Source organism: Panthera leo, chromosome E1 (genome assembly GCF_018350215.1).
Source record: "Panthera leo isolate Ple1 chromosome E1, P.leo_Ple1_pat1.1, whole genome shotgun sequence".
NCBI classification, from domain to species: domain Eukaryota; kingdom Metazoa; phylum Chordata; class Mammalia; order Carnivora; family Felidae; genus Panthera; species Panthera leo.
The window spans coordinates 12,442,498-12,456,152 of NC_056692.1; the positions used below are offsets into that span (position 1 = coordinate 12,442,498).

The 13,655-nt window shown below is 55.1% G+C and overlaps 1 protein-coding gene across 1 annotated transcript in view; it reads left to right on the plus strand.

Annotated features, from left to right (window-relative positions):
• Positions 1–12,143, plus strand: part of MAP2K3 (mitogen-activated protein kinase kinase 3) — a 29,324-nt gene extending 17,181 nt beyond the window's left edge. Inside the window, exons 6-12 of the mRNA XM_042914927.1 lie at positions 1,299–1,415; positions 2,676–2,727; positions 4,177–4,304; positions 4,772–4,849; positions 9,073–9,212; positions 10,345–10,390; positions 11,023–12,143. Coding sequence (XP_042770861.1) covers positions 1,299–1,415; positions 2,676–2,727; positions 4,177–4,304; positions 4,772–4,849; positions 9,073–9,212; positions 10,345–10,390; positions 11,023–11,106 — 645 coding nt within the window. The 3' untranslated portion in view covers positions 11,107–12,143. The remainder of the gene's footprint in view (positions 1–1,298; positions 1,416–2,675; positions 2,728–4,176; positions 4,305–4,771; positions 4,850–9,072; positions 9,213–10,344; positions 10,391–11,022) is intronic.
• The last annotated feature ends 1,512 nt before the right edge of the window (positions 12,144–13,655 follow it).

A 13,655-nucleotide genomic window follows, 5' to 3' on the forward strand; every position in this document is an offset into this window, starting at 1 on the left:
TGCCAGGGTACGCTGCCCCACCCCCACCTCTCTTCTGCACACCTGCCCCACTCCGTCTAGCCTGCGGTCCGCTGTTGCTCATGCTGGGCCCCCAGCAGACACTTGCTGAGCGCCCCTGTGTGCCAGGTGCCAGGCACAAGAGTGAGATGGTACATGCTGGGTCTTGAGAGCTCAGGCCCAGAGGCCAAACTGCCTGGCTCCCCTGCTTCCTGCCTCAGTTTCCTTGCCTGTGAAATGAGGCCAGTAATTGTGTCCACCTCGAAAGGTTGCATGGGTTTGAAGTGATGTGGCCCAGGGCCTGGCACTCACTCTGCCCGTGTGCTTCACCGGCCTCCAGGCTGGCAGGGCGGGGCTCCAGGTAGGGGCGGTCATGGAGGTGTGCGAGGGTCCGACTCTTAGTCTGTGGGAAGGTCTGCATGTGGGATGAGAGAGGGGTCAGGGTGATGCCATGGCGGAAGGATGGGCTCCCGCGGGATGCTCTCTGACCATCTACTGGGTTCCCGGTTTTCCCGGGTGCGGTGGACCCATTTGTGAGTCAGCCCCTCATTATCCACCTGTCTGATTGGCTCAGCACCTGCTGAGTGCCAGGTGCAGGCTGGTCATCCCCTTGCTGCTGGGGGGAAGGACACACACTTGGGCCTCACTGCACGTAGGGTCAGAGTTGGCAGCGAGGCACGGGGTCCTGTGGGTACCCCAAGGAGATGCCATACCTAGTCTTCCCAGAAGGCTGTCCTGAAAGATAGGTGGGCGTTTGTGGGGCAACAGGGTGTGGGGGAGGCAGGGCTTTGCAGGAGAAGAAGGGAACCGTCCATCAAGGCCAGAGCTGGGGTGACCTATGCATGTTGGGGGCCGCAGTGGCTGAGGTCAGGAGGGATCTGCAGGGCAGGGTCATGGAGCTGAGCTGCAGCCAGATCCTGAGAGCCCTTGTTGGGAGGAACATAATTAGGTGTGTGTTTCAGTCACTTCTTTCTAGAAAACTGCCATGGAATTAGGGATCAGATCGGGGAGACCAGAGGCAAAAGAGGTGGGCAAGGGTGGTGGGTATACTACCTACCTAGTAGTGTGGACAAGCATGGAAGGTGGAGAAGCAGAAGCTGAAAGATTTTGGGGGCAGAAAGGGTGGAGCTGGGAGCTCAGTAAATCTTTGTGGGCTGAGGTGGGCAGGCAGACATGTCTGTAGGAAGGCCTGACCGGCACGGGGGAGGCAGGCGTGTGCTGACGCTGGCACCAGAGCGGGCTGTCCAGGCCCAGGTACAGCCTCAGGTAACCCAGGCTGACCTCCAGGTGTCCTTCCACAGGGAGATGTGTGGATCTGCATGGAGCTCATGGACACATCCCTGGACAAGTTCTACCGGAAAGTGCTCGATAAAAACATGACCATTCCAGAGGACATCCTGGGGGAAATTGCTGTGTCTGTAAGTAATTGCCTCAGGCTTGGGTGGGGCTGGGGGTCCCAGTTACATAGCCAGAGGCCCCAGCCCTGCCCCAGTAGGCACAGAGCTCAGCCTAATGGTGATAACTTGGGCATAGGTGGGTCCCCAGTGTGGCCCTGAACCTGGGTAACTGCCCTCCAGGGACCCGACTCTCCCACTCTGGGTCAGAGCCTTTTTGTGAGGAGACCCCAGAGGCTGGGGCTCCCAGAGCCACACAGATTTGGAAGATCTCAGGCCTCTAGGCCTTTGTGTACAGGCCTGAGCTTTCTAGACCAATTTATTATCATTATTATTACTATTATTAACGTTTATTTATTTTTGAGAGAGAGAGAGAGAGACAGAGTGTGAGCAGGAGAGGGGCAGAGAGGAAGGGAGACACAGAATCTGAAGCAGGCTCCAGGCTCTGAACTATCAGCACAGAGCCTGACACAGGGCTTGAACTCATGAACCATGAGATCATGACCTGAACTGAAGTCGGATGCTTAACCAGCTGAGCCACCCAGATTCCCCAAGACCATTTTTAAAGAAAGAACTTAGTACTTGCAACTTCCTCATGCCAAAAAATGCCCTGAGACAGCTCATAGAGGGACAAGCTAAGTTGGGGGGAAGGTTAGCATTCATAATGTTCACCTTTTGAGGTTGAACATTTCTAAAGGAGGGTAGCAACCCTGGGTTTGAGCATCCTGGCAGCCAGAGGGAAAAAGGGTGCTTCTCGATCTTGACTACATCCAGGAACATTTAAAACATACCCATGCCAGGGTAGTGAGTCAGAATCTTTGGGGTAATTGTCCAGGCTTCCCCTATGTCTCCCTGAGGGGAATGGCTTAAGCATATAGCCCACTGGTTCTCATGAAGGAGAGGGGCCAGGGATGCTGCAGAAGGGCTAGGTTTTACCCCATAGCCTGGTAGGAGGTGTTGACAGCCTCTTGGAGGGGTCACAGGTCTGGGACTCTGAGGGTCTTGGGTACATCATTTCCCTGGTAAAGGCTTGGTTGGGCCTGAGACCTTGGCCCTCTAGGGTTGGTGGGAGAAAAGTAGGAGGCTGGGTGTGCCTGCACCAAGAAGGCCATGACAGCGGGGTGAATGGGGGCATGGGAGCAAGAGCCTGGGGTAGTGAGGGGCTGGGCCATGTGTATGGGAGAGGGAGACAGGTGGACGAGGGTAGGGGTCTTCCTGGTCTGTCATTGTCGATGCCACCGGAAGTAACGCAGCCTGTCTTTCCTCCTCCTGCGCCGATGCCAGATCGTCCGGGCACTGGAGCATCTGCACAGCAAGCTGTCCGTGATCCACAGAGGTCAGTGCCTGCCGCTCACCATCCGGGAGGGGCCTGCAGGCTAGTCATACACGGTCCCGCCCAGTCCTTCAAGGAGGGTGGACCTTCCCCTTTTCCAAGATGAGCCACCTTCTCAGGTGATAGGTAGTCACGTGCCCATTGGGGTCAGGAGCTGAGCCTGCTTCCCAGTCCAGGCCACTGTCAACCTCGCCAAACCATTTTCCTTGGCTTCCGCCCCCTCCCCCCCCCCCCCCCCCCCAGCCCCACGCCCCCACATGCTTCCCTTAGGTTTGCTGGTGCTCAGAGCAAAAACTGGACATTCGTCCTGGGAATGCTGCTGAATTTGCTTTGACGTATCATTTATATATTGTGAAATGCTCAGATCTGTAGTTACCATTCAATGAGTCTGTTCAGAGTTTACATCCACATGAAACCCTGGCCCTTGTGAGGATGCAGGATGTTTCCACCCTCTGCGGCACCCCCAGAAACTTCTCTGTGCCTTTCTTGGTCAGCCCCCACCCCTACATACCCCCTGCACCTCTCATCTGATTTTTCCTACAGTAAGTTGGTTTTACGTGTCCTTGAACTTCATGTGAATGGATTCACATGGTCTCTCTCCGCCCTTTTTCACTCGGCCTAATGTTTCTGAGGTTCACCGGGGCTGTGTGTATTGCAGTTCTTTCCTTTTTGTTCTGGGTAGTTCACTATCCCAGACGTACTGTTTTTTACAAAGTTAAATTAGACCAGGCCTGCTTTGACTACTCAGTCGCCATCCCAGCTCCGGCCCCAGGTCACCCCTGTGGTGGTTCCGTATGGAAACTGTGGTTCTCTTCCTATGCATTTCTATCCTGACACACACAGGAAAGCATGCCGGTTTACGTGTGTCTTGTGTGTGCTTTTGCTGGACGATTCCCTGCTGCGTGCCCCGTAGCATGCTCTGTGTGGACCTCGAGTCATGGCGTGGGCTCCGTGTTTTCATGCACCTCTCCTGTGTTTTTGCTGCTGCCCTGTGCTTCCTGGCCGAACCTCCCGACCTCTCAGCATAGACGCTCGGGTGATTTCTGGCTTCTGTCAGTGATGCTCCGCCCCACCAAATCCCCAGCCCGGGAGGACCCCAGAGCTAGAGGTTATAACAGGAAATAGGCCGAGTCCGGCTGTGGGGCTGCCCGGCGGGTGTGAGATTCGCCCCCGGACCTTGTGTCCAAAGTGCTGATGGTGGGCACAGAGACGAGGTCCTGGTAGAGACTCACTTCCTTCCCCACTCGTGGCCGGTGACTAGGGCACGTTCTGGCTTCGCTGCCTCCATCTTTGTGACCTTGGACTAGAGCGGAGCCTCTCAGAGCCTTATCTCTCATCCACTCCCTGGTATCATGTGCCCCTTGGGTGACTGGGGCGTAGGAGGAGCCTGCTGGCCTCCAGCGGAGACTCACAACCCCACATGAAGAAAAAGGTGTGTTCTGTCCCTGGCAGATGTGAAGCCGTCCAATGTCCTCATCAACAAGGAGGGTCATGTGAAGATGTGCGACTTCGGGATTAGCGGCTATTTGGTGGACTCTGTGGCCAAGACGCTGGATGCTGGCTGCAAGCCCTACATGGCTGTGAGTGGTCCCCACACCGCTCCGGGTCCCAAACCACAGCTGAGGTTCAGGAGGGACGTGCCTGGGAGCTCATCGTCGGGCCATGTCCTCTGTCCATTGGGGTGGCCAGAGCCCCTCTTTACCCCGGGTGTTAGCTGTGCTCCAAAGTGCCCGTTTGGGTGATAAGTTTCATACACAGCCACATGGTGGTGGCTTGTGGTATCTTTGTGGGTCCCAAGTCTGTCCCAGTGGCCTGGGCGGGGGTAGCTGCGAGGCATGGTTTGGGCGTTCACCACAAGACCCTGGCCCTCGCTGGCCTCGGTTTTCTCACCTGCCCCATGGCGGGTGGGGAGTGGGATAGGATGAGCACTGACCCCTCCGTTTGGGGTGGGAGAGGCAAGACCCAGCCGAGGGAACCTTGGGCGGCCCCTCCTCTGGCCCCTCACCGGGGTGAGTGTGTGTTCATGTCTCACTGGTCCCTTTTACAGCCCGAGAGAATCAACCCGGAGCTGAACCAGAAGGGCTACAACGTCAAGTCCGACGTCTGGAGCCTCGGCATCACCATGGTACTGCTCGGAGCTGGGTCCAGCCCTTGCTGGTCGGGTGGGGGCCAGGGTGGGGCCGGGCCCAGTCCATGAGCTTTTGGAGGGCCCATCAGATAGTTTAGGCCTGGAAAAAAGTGTTGGCTTCACAATCTGAGAAGAAAATGTACCATCAAAAGTTAAGGTATATTTAAGAGAATATCTATAGATGGCATTAGGTCCTTCCCTAGTGGGGAGGTGTGTCCTTCATGAAAGTTCTTGATGGCTTGTGATAATTTGTCCGTTAGACTTTCTCCGGAGCTCACTGTGCTTGTTGAGAAATCACAGGCAAGTCCAAATTAAGTGGGCTTCTGGTACCCAAATAATTTAAAAAGCAAAATGGCAAAAATTAAAAAAAAAATTTTTTTTTTCATAGCAAGAAGTTTGTTGCTTGTGAGGTCCTTGTGCATTTCCTTGAGTGTGGTAGGATGGGGCAGTGGGCTCTCAGTCCTGGGCTGTGGGGGGCTTGGGTGGGGTGGGGCAGGTGCCCGGCAGAGCTGGGGTGGCTACATGAGGTCCAAGAGGAGGGCGGGGCTCGTGTGCTGCTTGCTCTTTCTAGAACTGCCCAGCCAACGTCTGCTCCTGCCTGAGTCAGGGCTTGGCTCCGGTGTAGGTCAAGGTTTATTTATATATTTCTTCAGAAAGCCCCTTCTGGTACCCATGTGGAGAATGGGCTGAAGGGACAGGAAAAAGACCAGGATGCGAGTACCCCTCCCGCCCCCCGCAAGAATACCTGGGAAAAGGTTACTGTCATGGTGGCCCCAGTATGCACACGGGACTGACTCAGTTGGCTGAGGGGTCATCAGCCTCTATTCCGATCCCAACCATTGGGACTAATGGGTTGTGTCTGGGATGTGAATTAGCCCTTGATGTTTGCTTGGTGTCAGCACCCTCCCTGTCCCAGCTTTGGCCGCCAGCTCTTAGGGACAGGGTATAATTGGTAATCAAAAATCAAACCAGTAAAATATCTCATGGGAAGGGGCGTGGAGAGGAGAGATTCAGGTAGGAGTGGAGCAGCATTAATCTTCTGAGGAGGTGTGGGAGGAACCCACAGGGCTTTCTGGGTGAAGGCCCTGAGGTGGGGTGTGCCTAGTATTCTGCCTGGGGGCCAGAATCGAGGGGAGATCAGAAAAGGGTGAGGCGGGAGTTCAGGATCAACGTAGATGTTTTGGATCTTACCGATAATGCAATTTTATCATCCTGTTCCCCCTCATCGCTGTGACTGGTAAGCTGTGTCTGTGTGCAATAACCAGGAAAGGTCCAAAATCAAAATCATTTGTCAGAGACACAGAATCGGGTGATGCCTTCGGTTTTGCTTGATAGTGCCAACACGATCGTTTTTTACTTAAGTGTGTTTTTTCTCGGAGCAGAGAGGAGTAGTCAGAGCCTAAAGGTGCACGCTGTGCCTGCAGATAAGAGCTTTTCACCTCCTGAGTTAAAAAGATAAGAGCAAACTCTTGCAGGATGTACAGACTGCACAGAACTGGTTGGATGTTAGAGACCCCATTCATGACCGCTTGACACACACACCCCCCTGCTCCCCCCCATCCATCCCTCCCTCCCATCCATCTGTCCATCTGTCATTACTGGGGACCCACCGCATCCCGGTGACGTTCTGGTGTCTCTGGTGGAACTTGGGCAAGTGCGTGCTTAGTGCGTACTTCAGTTAGCAAATGCTGCGTAACAAAGTGGACCTGAACCTAGTGACATAAACCAATAATAGTTTATTTTTTCTGCTGTTTCTGTATTCCGGACTGGGTTAGCCAGGCAGTTCTTCCACTACACTCGGCTCTGGCTGGGGTCAGGGCTGGGCCGGAAGGTCCAAGAGGGCTCTGCAAACGTGGGGCCTTCACGCAGCTTCCTCCTGGCTGACTGCCCGCCGGGTTCCTCACAACGTGGTGGGGAGGGTAGTTGAAGTCTTTTGTGGTGGCTTCTACGAGGGGAGAGCTCTTACGTGCTTGTCAGAGGACTGGCATAGTGTCTCCTCTGCCTCATTATGTCGGTCATAGTGTCACAGGCCAGCCCAGGTTCAAGGAGAAATAAACTCCAGGTCTAGATGGGGGGGCCGGCAGGTGCTCACAGGAGAAGCTGTAATAGCAGCTTAGGGAACTGGCTGCCTTGGTACAGATTAGGTCCCCTCCCCCCATAAGTTACAAAAGTAGTAGAACAACATCTAAGAATACAGAAGAAACATAAAAGGGGGAAGAAAAATCAGTGTGACTGTTCTCAAAGACGCACAGCCCCTTCTTCCTGCTGTCAGCTGCCAACGTTGTGCGTTTCCTTCTAGATGTTTTGCTTTTTTCTGAAAAACCTCTATGGTTTTTATTTCACTTTTTTCACTTAGCATCTCATCACTCGTGTTCCTCTGGGTAGTTACAAATCCCTGTAGGCATCTCTTCGAGAGACTCCACAGCCAACTGCCACCATCTACTCAGTCCCTAATGTGAGGCGTTTCACTCATGTCTGGTTTTTTCTTTCCATTTGAAATCCCCGGCCGACCTGGGGGAGTGACCGGTGAAGCGCTGTGCGCCGGGCCTGTCACTCTGGGTGGTCTTCTCCAGTGCTCTGAGCCCACCCCGAGAGGCCCTCTGCAGGCACTTGACCACAGCCAGAACATATAGATATGGCATGATATTGGGAAGGCTCTGGGCCATAACGAGTGTTGATCAAGTGCCGATCATGTGAACACCTGAATGATGGGCACGGCCGAGACTCAGCCGCCCTGCGGCAGGCCAGTCCCCGGCACTGGCTGTTCAGACTGCTTCTTAATGTTCACTATTACAGATCACAGCACACCGTGCATTTTTTGTTCCCAGAGGCTGTTTTGTTTTGGGTTTCATATTTTGCGCTCTTTAGAAAAAATTACCGGGAAAAAGGATTACGAGGTCAAGAGTCTGGACCGTTTTCTGTTTTCCTAATTATGAGCTCTAGTAGGCCACCGGGTCCTTCCCTGGAAACCCGTAGAGGATCCTCACTTCCGCTGGTTGGAATCGGTGCACATTCTAGGAAAAAGCACCCTGAATTTGTCCCGTGAAAATACACACAGGATCGCCACCATTCCCGCTGGATTGCGCACACCCTCCATCTGAGAGTTTTTATTTATGTCTTGGCTGGAAAGGGGCCTTGAGCCTAATGGGAAGGCCCTTTCTTAGCACAATAATTAGTGATCTGTTCAGGCGCCAGTTGCCAACACGAAGCATTTGTTTGAGCCGAGGTCTCTTGTGTTCATTATGGTGATTATGGCCTGTCAGTGAGCAGTCTCTGTGCTATTCCAGGCGGGGGCCTGGGCTGACCTGATTTTTTTTTTTTTTTTTTTTTTTAATCTTGGCAGTCAAACTCGGAACCCAGAGTTTATCGTAAGATAGCTGGTCTTTTCCACAAATGACTTCCCACCAACTAGGTGCCTGGCACGGGTGCCGAGGCCAGGTGGCCTTGATGTCACCTGCAGGCAGGCCCAGGTTCAGGAGGAGTGACAAGGCCACCGTGGCCATGTGTCCAGGGGGTCAGCAGGGATTGGGAGATCTTCCTGGAGGAGGAGGCATTGGAAATGGGTCCTGCAGGACGCCGCTGGGTGGGGGTGGGGGAGGGAGAAGGAGGAGGGGCATCTGCAAACTTCAGTTCTCGACCGGCCTGAGGGGCTGTTGCAGAGACGAAGCAGCTGACCGAGCGCCGGCCTCACCGTCTACAGCTCTGGGGAGAGATCGGCTTCTGAGAATAATTCCATTTCCCATTTGCCTGCTCTGTCATAACCACAACTGTCCAAATAGGTGGCAGCAGATACTTAGACCTTGTGGAGACGTTAGGGAGAGGAGTGGCAGTTCTTTGCCGACGGCTGCCTTGTGGCAGGTGTCCCAGGGTCGCCGGCTGCTCTGATTTTTCCAGACTAGCTGGAACTTGAGTTTTTGTGTAAAACCTCCTTCCAGACTAGCTGGAAGTTGGGTTTTTACGTAAAACTTTCTGCATTTAGATTGTTTAAGAGCCCAATGACATTCAAGCCAGTTACAACCCGGGCCTAGATTTGCTTCATGAGCCATGGTCTCTGCCGGCTGCGTTACAGGAACCGGCTGTTGGTGTCACCCCGGCTCTCGCAACCCGCGTTGTGGCCCGGCTTGGGGCACCAAGCCAAGACAGGCAGGTTTCCCCAAATGCTCTGTCTCCGGGTGCAGAGTGTGGGCGCATCTGACCCAGTGCCGCTGTCCCCACCGCAGATCGAGATGGCCATTCTACGGTTTCCTTATGAGTCCTGGGGGACCCCGTTCCAGCAGCTGAAACAGGTTGTGGAGGAGCCATCTCCCCAGCTCCCAGCTGACTCGTTCTCTCCCGAGTTTGTGGACTTCACCGCACAGTGGTGAGTGAGCGGCCCTGCGATGGCTCTGGGGCTTCCCCAAGCCCCGGTCAGCACCCCTCCCTGCCCCGGCCAGATTCCCGCTCTTCCCTCGCCTGGCCCCCTTCTCCTTGAGCAGATAAACCCCCAAACAGCATGGCCCCAAAATATGCAAGGCAGAAATAGAACACGAGGAAAATCTGGCAAACTGCGGTCCTAGAGGTGGACAGTCCCGGAGGTGGAGAGTCCTAGAGGGGGACAGTCCTAGAGATGGACAGACCAGGTAGACTGAAAAAGCAAACAAAAAACAGATGGAGGATTTGAACAGCGTTAACAGAGTTGCTTTTATTGCTGTTGAGAACTTTGTACCAAATTAAAGAATGCCCGTGTGAGCTTCACGTAAAAAAAATATATATCGTGTTAGAGATTACAAAGGAAATGGGGAGAAGGGAAAAGGCAGAGTCATATAGGTCACGTTCCTTGCCTGTAGTTAAACAAAAAGTGCGTAACTGAAGAGGAAAAAGATACGTGGAAATTCAAAGTAAATTCTTGTGACCAACTCTTGGGGTCTGAAAGAGGTTTGAAAAATAGAAATACAAAGTATTCAGAAGTGAAAGAACATATCAACATATCTATGTGTCGTGGGCAAAGAGCAACTCAGAGGAAAATTTGTATTCTTTATTTCTTTTATTAGAAAATAAGAAAGACCAAAAACAAATGAGCCCCACAAACAGAGTGCCTGGTCACCTTGATCCCTTACACTGAGGCCTCCCCTCTCCCAAGACCCGTGATAAGGAATTTCCCTTCTGAGTCAGGACACTGAGGACACGATTGTTAACTATCGCATCTCAATGTCATTTGGTATCGGGGTCATTGAGAACTCCCTAGACCTCTCTAGGGGCAAAAAAATGAACACCCCAAGAGGCAAGGGAAGTTCGTCCAAGTCTCTGTAGTTTGTACCCACGGATCCCACTCCATCCTCAGGACACCCCCCCATCCCCCCCCCCCCCGCCCCCGAATAGCCGCCCCCTCCTTGCCGTTGCCCCAGGAGCACGTGTGTCCTAAGTGCCCGGTTAGGGGTGAGCCCGCCCTGGCTCGGCCGGCCTAGAGACCTCCTTTATGCCGGCCTGGCTCAGCCTGCCCTGTTCTCTCCTAGCCTGAGGAAGAGCCCCGCGGAGCGCATGAGCTACCTGGAGCTGATGGTAAGTGCGGGGCACGGGCAGTGGATTGGCGGGGCTCTGGGGAGGGGGCCGCCTCCCTGTGCGCAGAGATGGGCAGCGCCTTCGGCCCGCCTCTGTCTTGATTCCTTCAGGTGTGCGGCCGTTGGCTCGGGCGTACCCTGGCGCCCTCCCCCGCCTCCACACCAGGCCCCGCGGAGGGGCACACGGCCACCACGCTCTGACACACAGGGCGGAGGGGCGGGGCGGGGTGCACGGTGGCGGGAGGCGAGCCATTTTATCCCCAGGCATCAGGGAAGGCTTCACAGAGGAGGTGATATGTGAAGTGGGTTTGGAAGGGTGAATGAGGATTTATTTGCTGCTGGAGAGGGCGTTCCACTGGGCTGGAGGCCTGGCGTGTGTGGGGAAAAGGGAGTGTGGTGTGGCCAGGGGATGGCTGCAGGAGGGCCGAGGAGGAAGCCGTCAACGTGTCTCTAGAAGGAGGGCTCCCTGAAGATGGAGGTCCTAGAAGGACGAGTAGGAGTTGGCCAGGCAGGAGAGAGGTGTCCTGGGCAGGAGGAGCACCCAGGGGTTGGGGGCGGTTTGGGGAGGTAGGGGCGTCTCCACCTCGCCTCCTCACCCTTACCCGAGGTGACTGCCCTCTCTTGTCCCACCAGGAGCACCCTTTCTTCACCTTGCACAAAACCAAGAAGACGGACATTGCTGCCTTTGTGAAGGAGATCCTGGGGGAGGACTCGTAGGGGGTGGGGCCGTGGACTCCGCTCTGGCCCTCCAGCGCCCCACAGCCCTCCCTGCCAGGGCAGTGCTTGCCCACACCCATAAGCTACTGCCACCCCGGCCTTGGGTGTTTGGGGAAGAATCAAGGGGGCTGCTCGTGTCTGGCTTGGCAACAGGCCATTCGTCCCAAGTGCCAAAGAACCAGACCGCCAGAGCCCCCAGCCAGGCCCGCGTGGGCCCCACCAGTGCCTCTGCCCCTGCTGCTCCAAGGACCCCAAGTCTCCAGCCCCCGAGATCCTGGACTTGGAGGGGCCTGGATGGCCTCCACCGGACCCCGCTGCCCCTCACAGAGAAGGCAGCCAGTGCCTGTGTTCAGGAAGCTGCCTTGGCCCAAGCCCTGGATGCCACCCAAGTTGTATATTTTTTTATGTCTTGACCGAATGGACTTTGCACACTTTGGCCTAGGGTGGCCACACCTCTGTCCTGGCATCAGTGTGGGGGACACGATCGGGGGATGAGCCATGTGAATCCGCCAGAGCCCCCACGAGTGCGAGGACAGAGCCACTCGAGCCTTCACCCCAGCACTGGCAAATAGGGCCTCTAAGGATACGTGGGCTCAACCTAGCCCCGCCCACTGCCTCGGGAGTGGGGGGGGTTGTTTCACTTTTTTGTTTTAATTTATCCTCTTGATTTTTTTTTTTTTTCTCTTGCTTTGTGGGTTTGCCTGGTTTCTCTTGCATGGTTTGGAGCCGATCACGTTTCTCTCACCCCCTAGGGACCAGCAGGTGGAGAACCCCTGCCTCTGCTCAGCCTGGGGTCTAGGGGGATGGGCCCAAGGTCTCTGCTCAGAGAGGTGCTAGGGGAGCTGTCTAGCTCACTCTCCTTGGGGACCGGCTCAACAGGGGCTGTGGATTTGCTTTTGGTGTTGTTTAAAAAAAAAAAAAAAAAGAAAAAATATATTTTTTTGAAGAAAGACTGCCCAGGGTCTTCTCCCTGATGGGTTGGGGCAGTTACCTGATTGTTGTTTTAATTTAAAAAACAAAAAAAAAAGTGGGACACAGGTTGTGTGAGACTGTGTGTCATAGCGGCGAGCGCCACTCCTTGGTGAAGATCTGTGCCCACGGAAGGACCTCTTGCTCCTGGGACAGGGCCAGGGGAGTGTGATTGGGGGAGGGGGTGCCTGCCGAACTCTCCAGGGCCCTGCACTTGACAGGCCCTTCCCCATGTGAGGACACGGAAGCTCCTAGACAAGGCTCCAGGCCCTGTGCTGGATGCTGGACAGAGCAGACACAGGCCCGATCCACTGGGGGAACGGCCTGTCCCGCCGCCATTGAAGGTTGCATCAGCCTTGGCACACTCACCTCCTCGAGGGTGTTGTGTTCCTGTCGCAGGTAACATTGTTCTCCCCGGTTCACACAGGAGAAAACAGGCCCAGAAAGCTGAAATGACTTGCTCAAAGCCACACACCTTGGGAGATGGAGGAACTGAGGCTTGGGGACAGGTATAGGCCCCCTGGAGAGGGCTCTGAGGAGAGTGGGGGGCAGCTCAAGGAAGGCCTCCTTGCCAGGGTCCAGTGGGGCTCTGTGATCCTGTGATCCTTGAGGCCTGGGCTAGGGCTGACACCCTCCCTAGCAGACGGGAATGTATTTGCTTGTGTAAGAACTGTGTCTGGCTTCAGGCACAGTTAGATCCAGGAACCTGGTTAATATCCCGAGGAATTTGTGTCCAGCTTAGCTTTGTTTCCTCTGGGCTTCATGCTTCCCTCATGAGGGCAAGTCAGGACCCAGTGGCTCCCCCAGCTTAGTGAAGTTCCAGCCCCCGTCTCAGGGCTGATCTTTTAGCTGGGAAGAGGTCACATGCTCATCCTCCAACCAATCACGGGCCAGGAGGAACAAACACACGGGAGAGTCCACCTACCTACGCACATCTCAGGGTCTGAGAGCAAGGTCTCCCTCGTCCTCCGTGGGAAATGGGGGCATGTTCCCAGAAGGAGGCACTGATCCCTTTGGGATCCATCTCTGCTCTGCCTTCGTGCACACGCCTCTCATCTTCGGCTCAGCCGGAAGTGAGGTCTGGTTTTTGTCCCCAAGTTGGTCCCCAGTCTGGGACAGGTTTCTGCCTATTAACCCTTCCCTGGCACAGCACTTCATCATTTCAAGGCACTTTTGTGCGCCTCCCTCCCTCCCTCTCCCCGCTCTGGCCTCTGCACCGACTGAGCCCTCTGCCCGGAATCCCTTTCCCCCACCATCCTGTGGCTGCCTGGCACCCCACCACCGTTCCTGGTTGGCCATGTCCCTTCCTCAGGGAGGCCTCCCCACATCTGGTCCAGCCAGTGTAGCTAATCTCTATCAGCTTTATCTGGGTAGATTGGACCTGCCACTGTTCTGTCCCCAGTGCTGACATCTAGCAAGCATTCTGTCAACCTTTGTTGAATGAAAAGGCGAATGAATGAATACACGAAGGAAAGGATGAGGGAGTGAATGAATTCTGAGGCTCTGTGTGTAGGTGCGCGCGTGGACGTCTGCGCGTGCGCGGATCGGCCCGCGGGCACGTGTGTGTGTGCGCGCGCGCG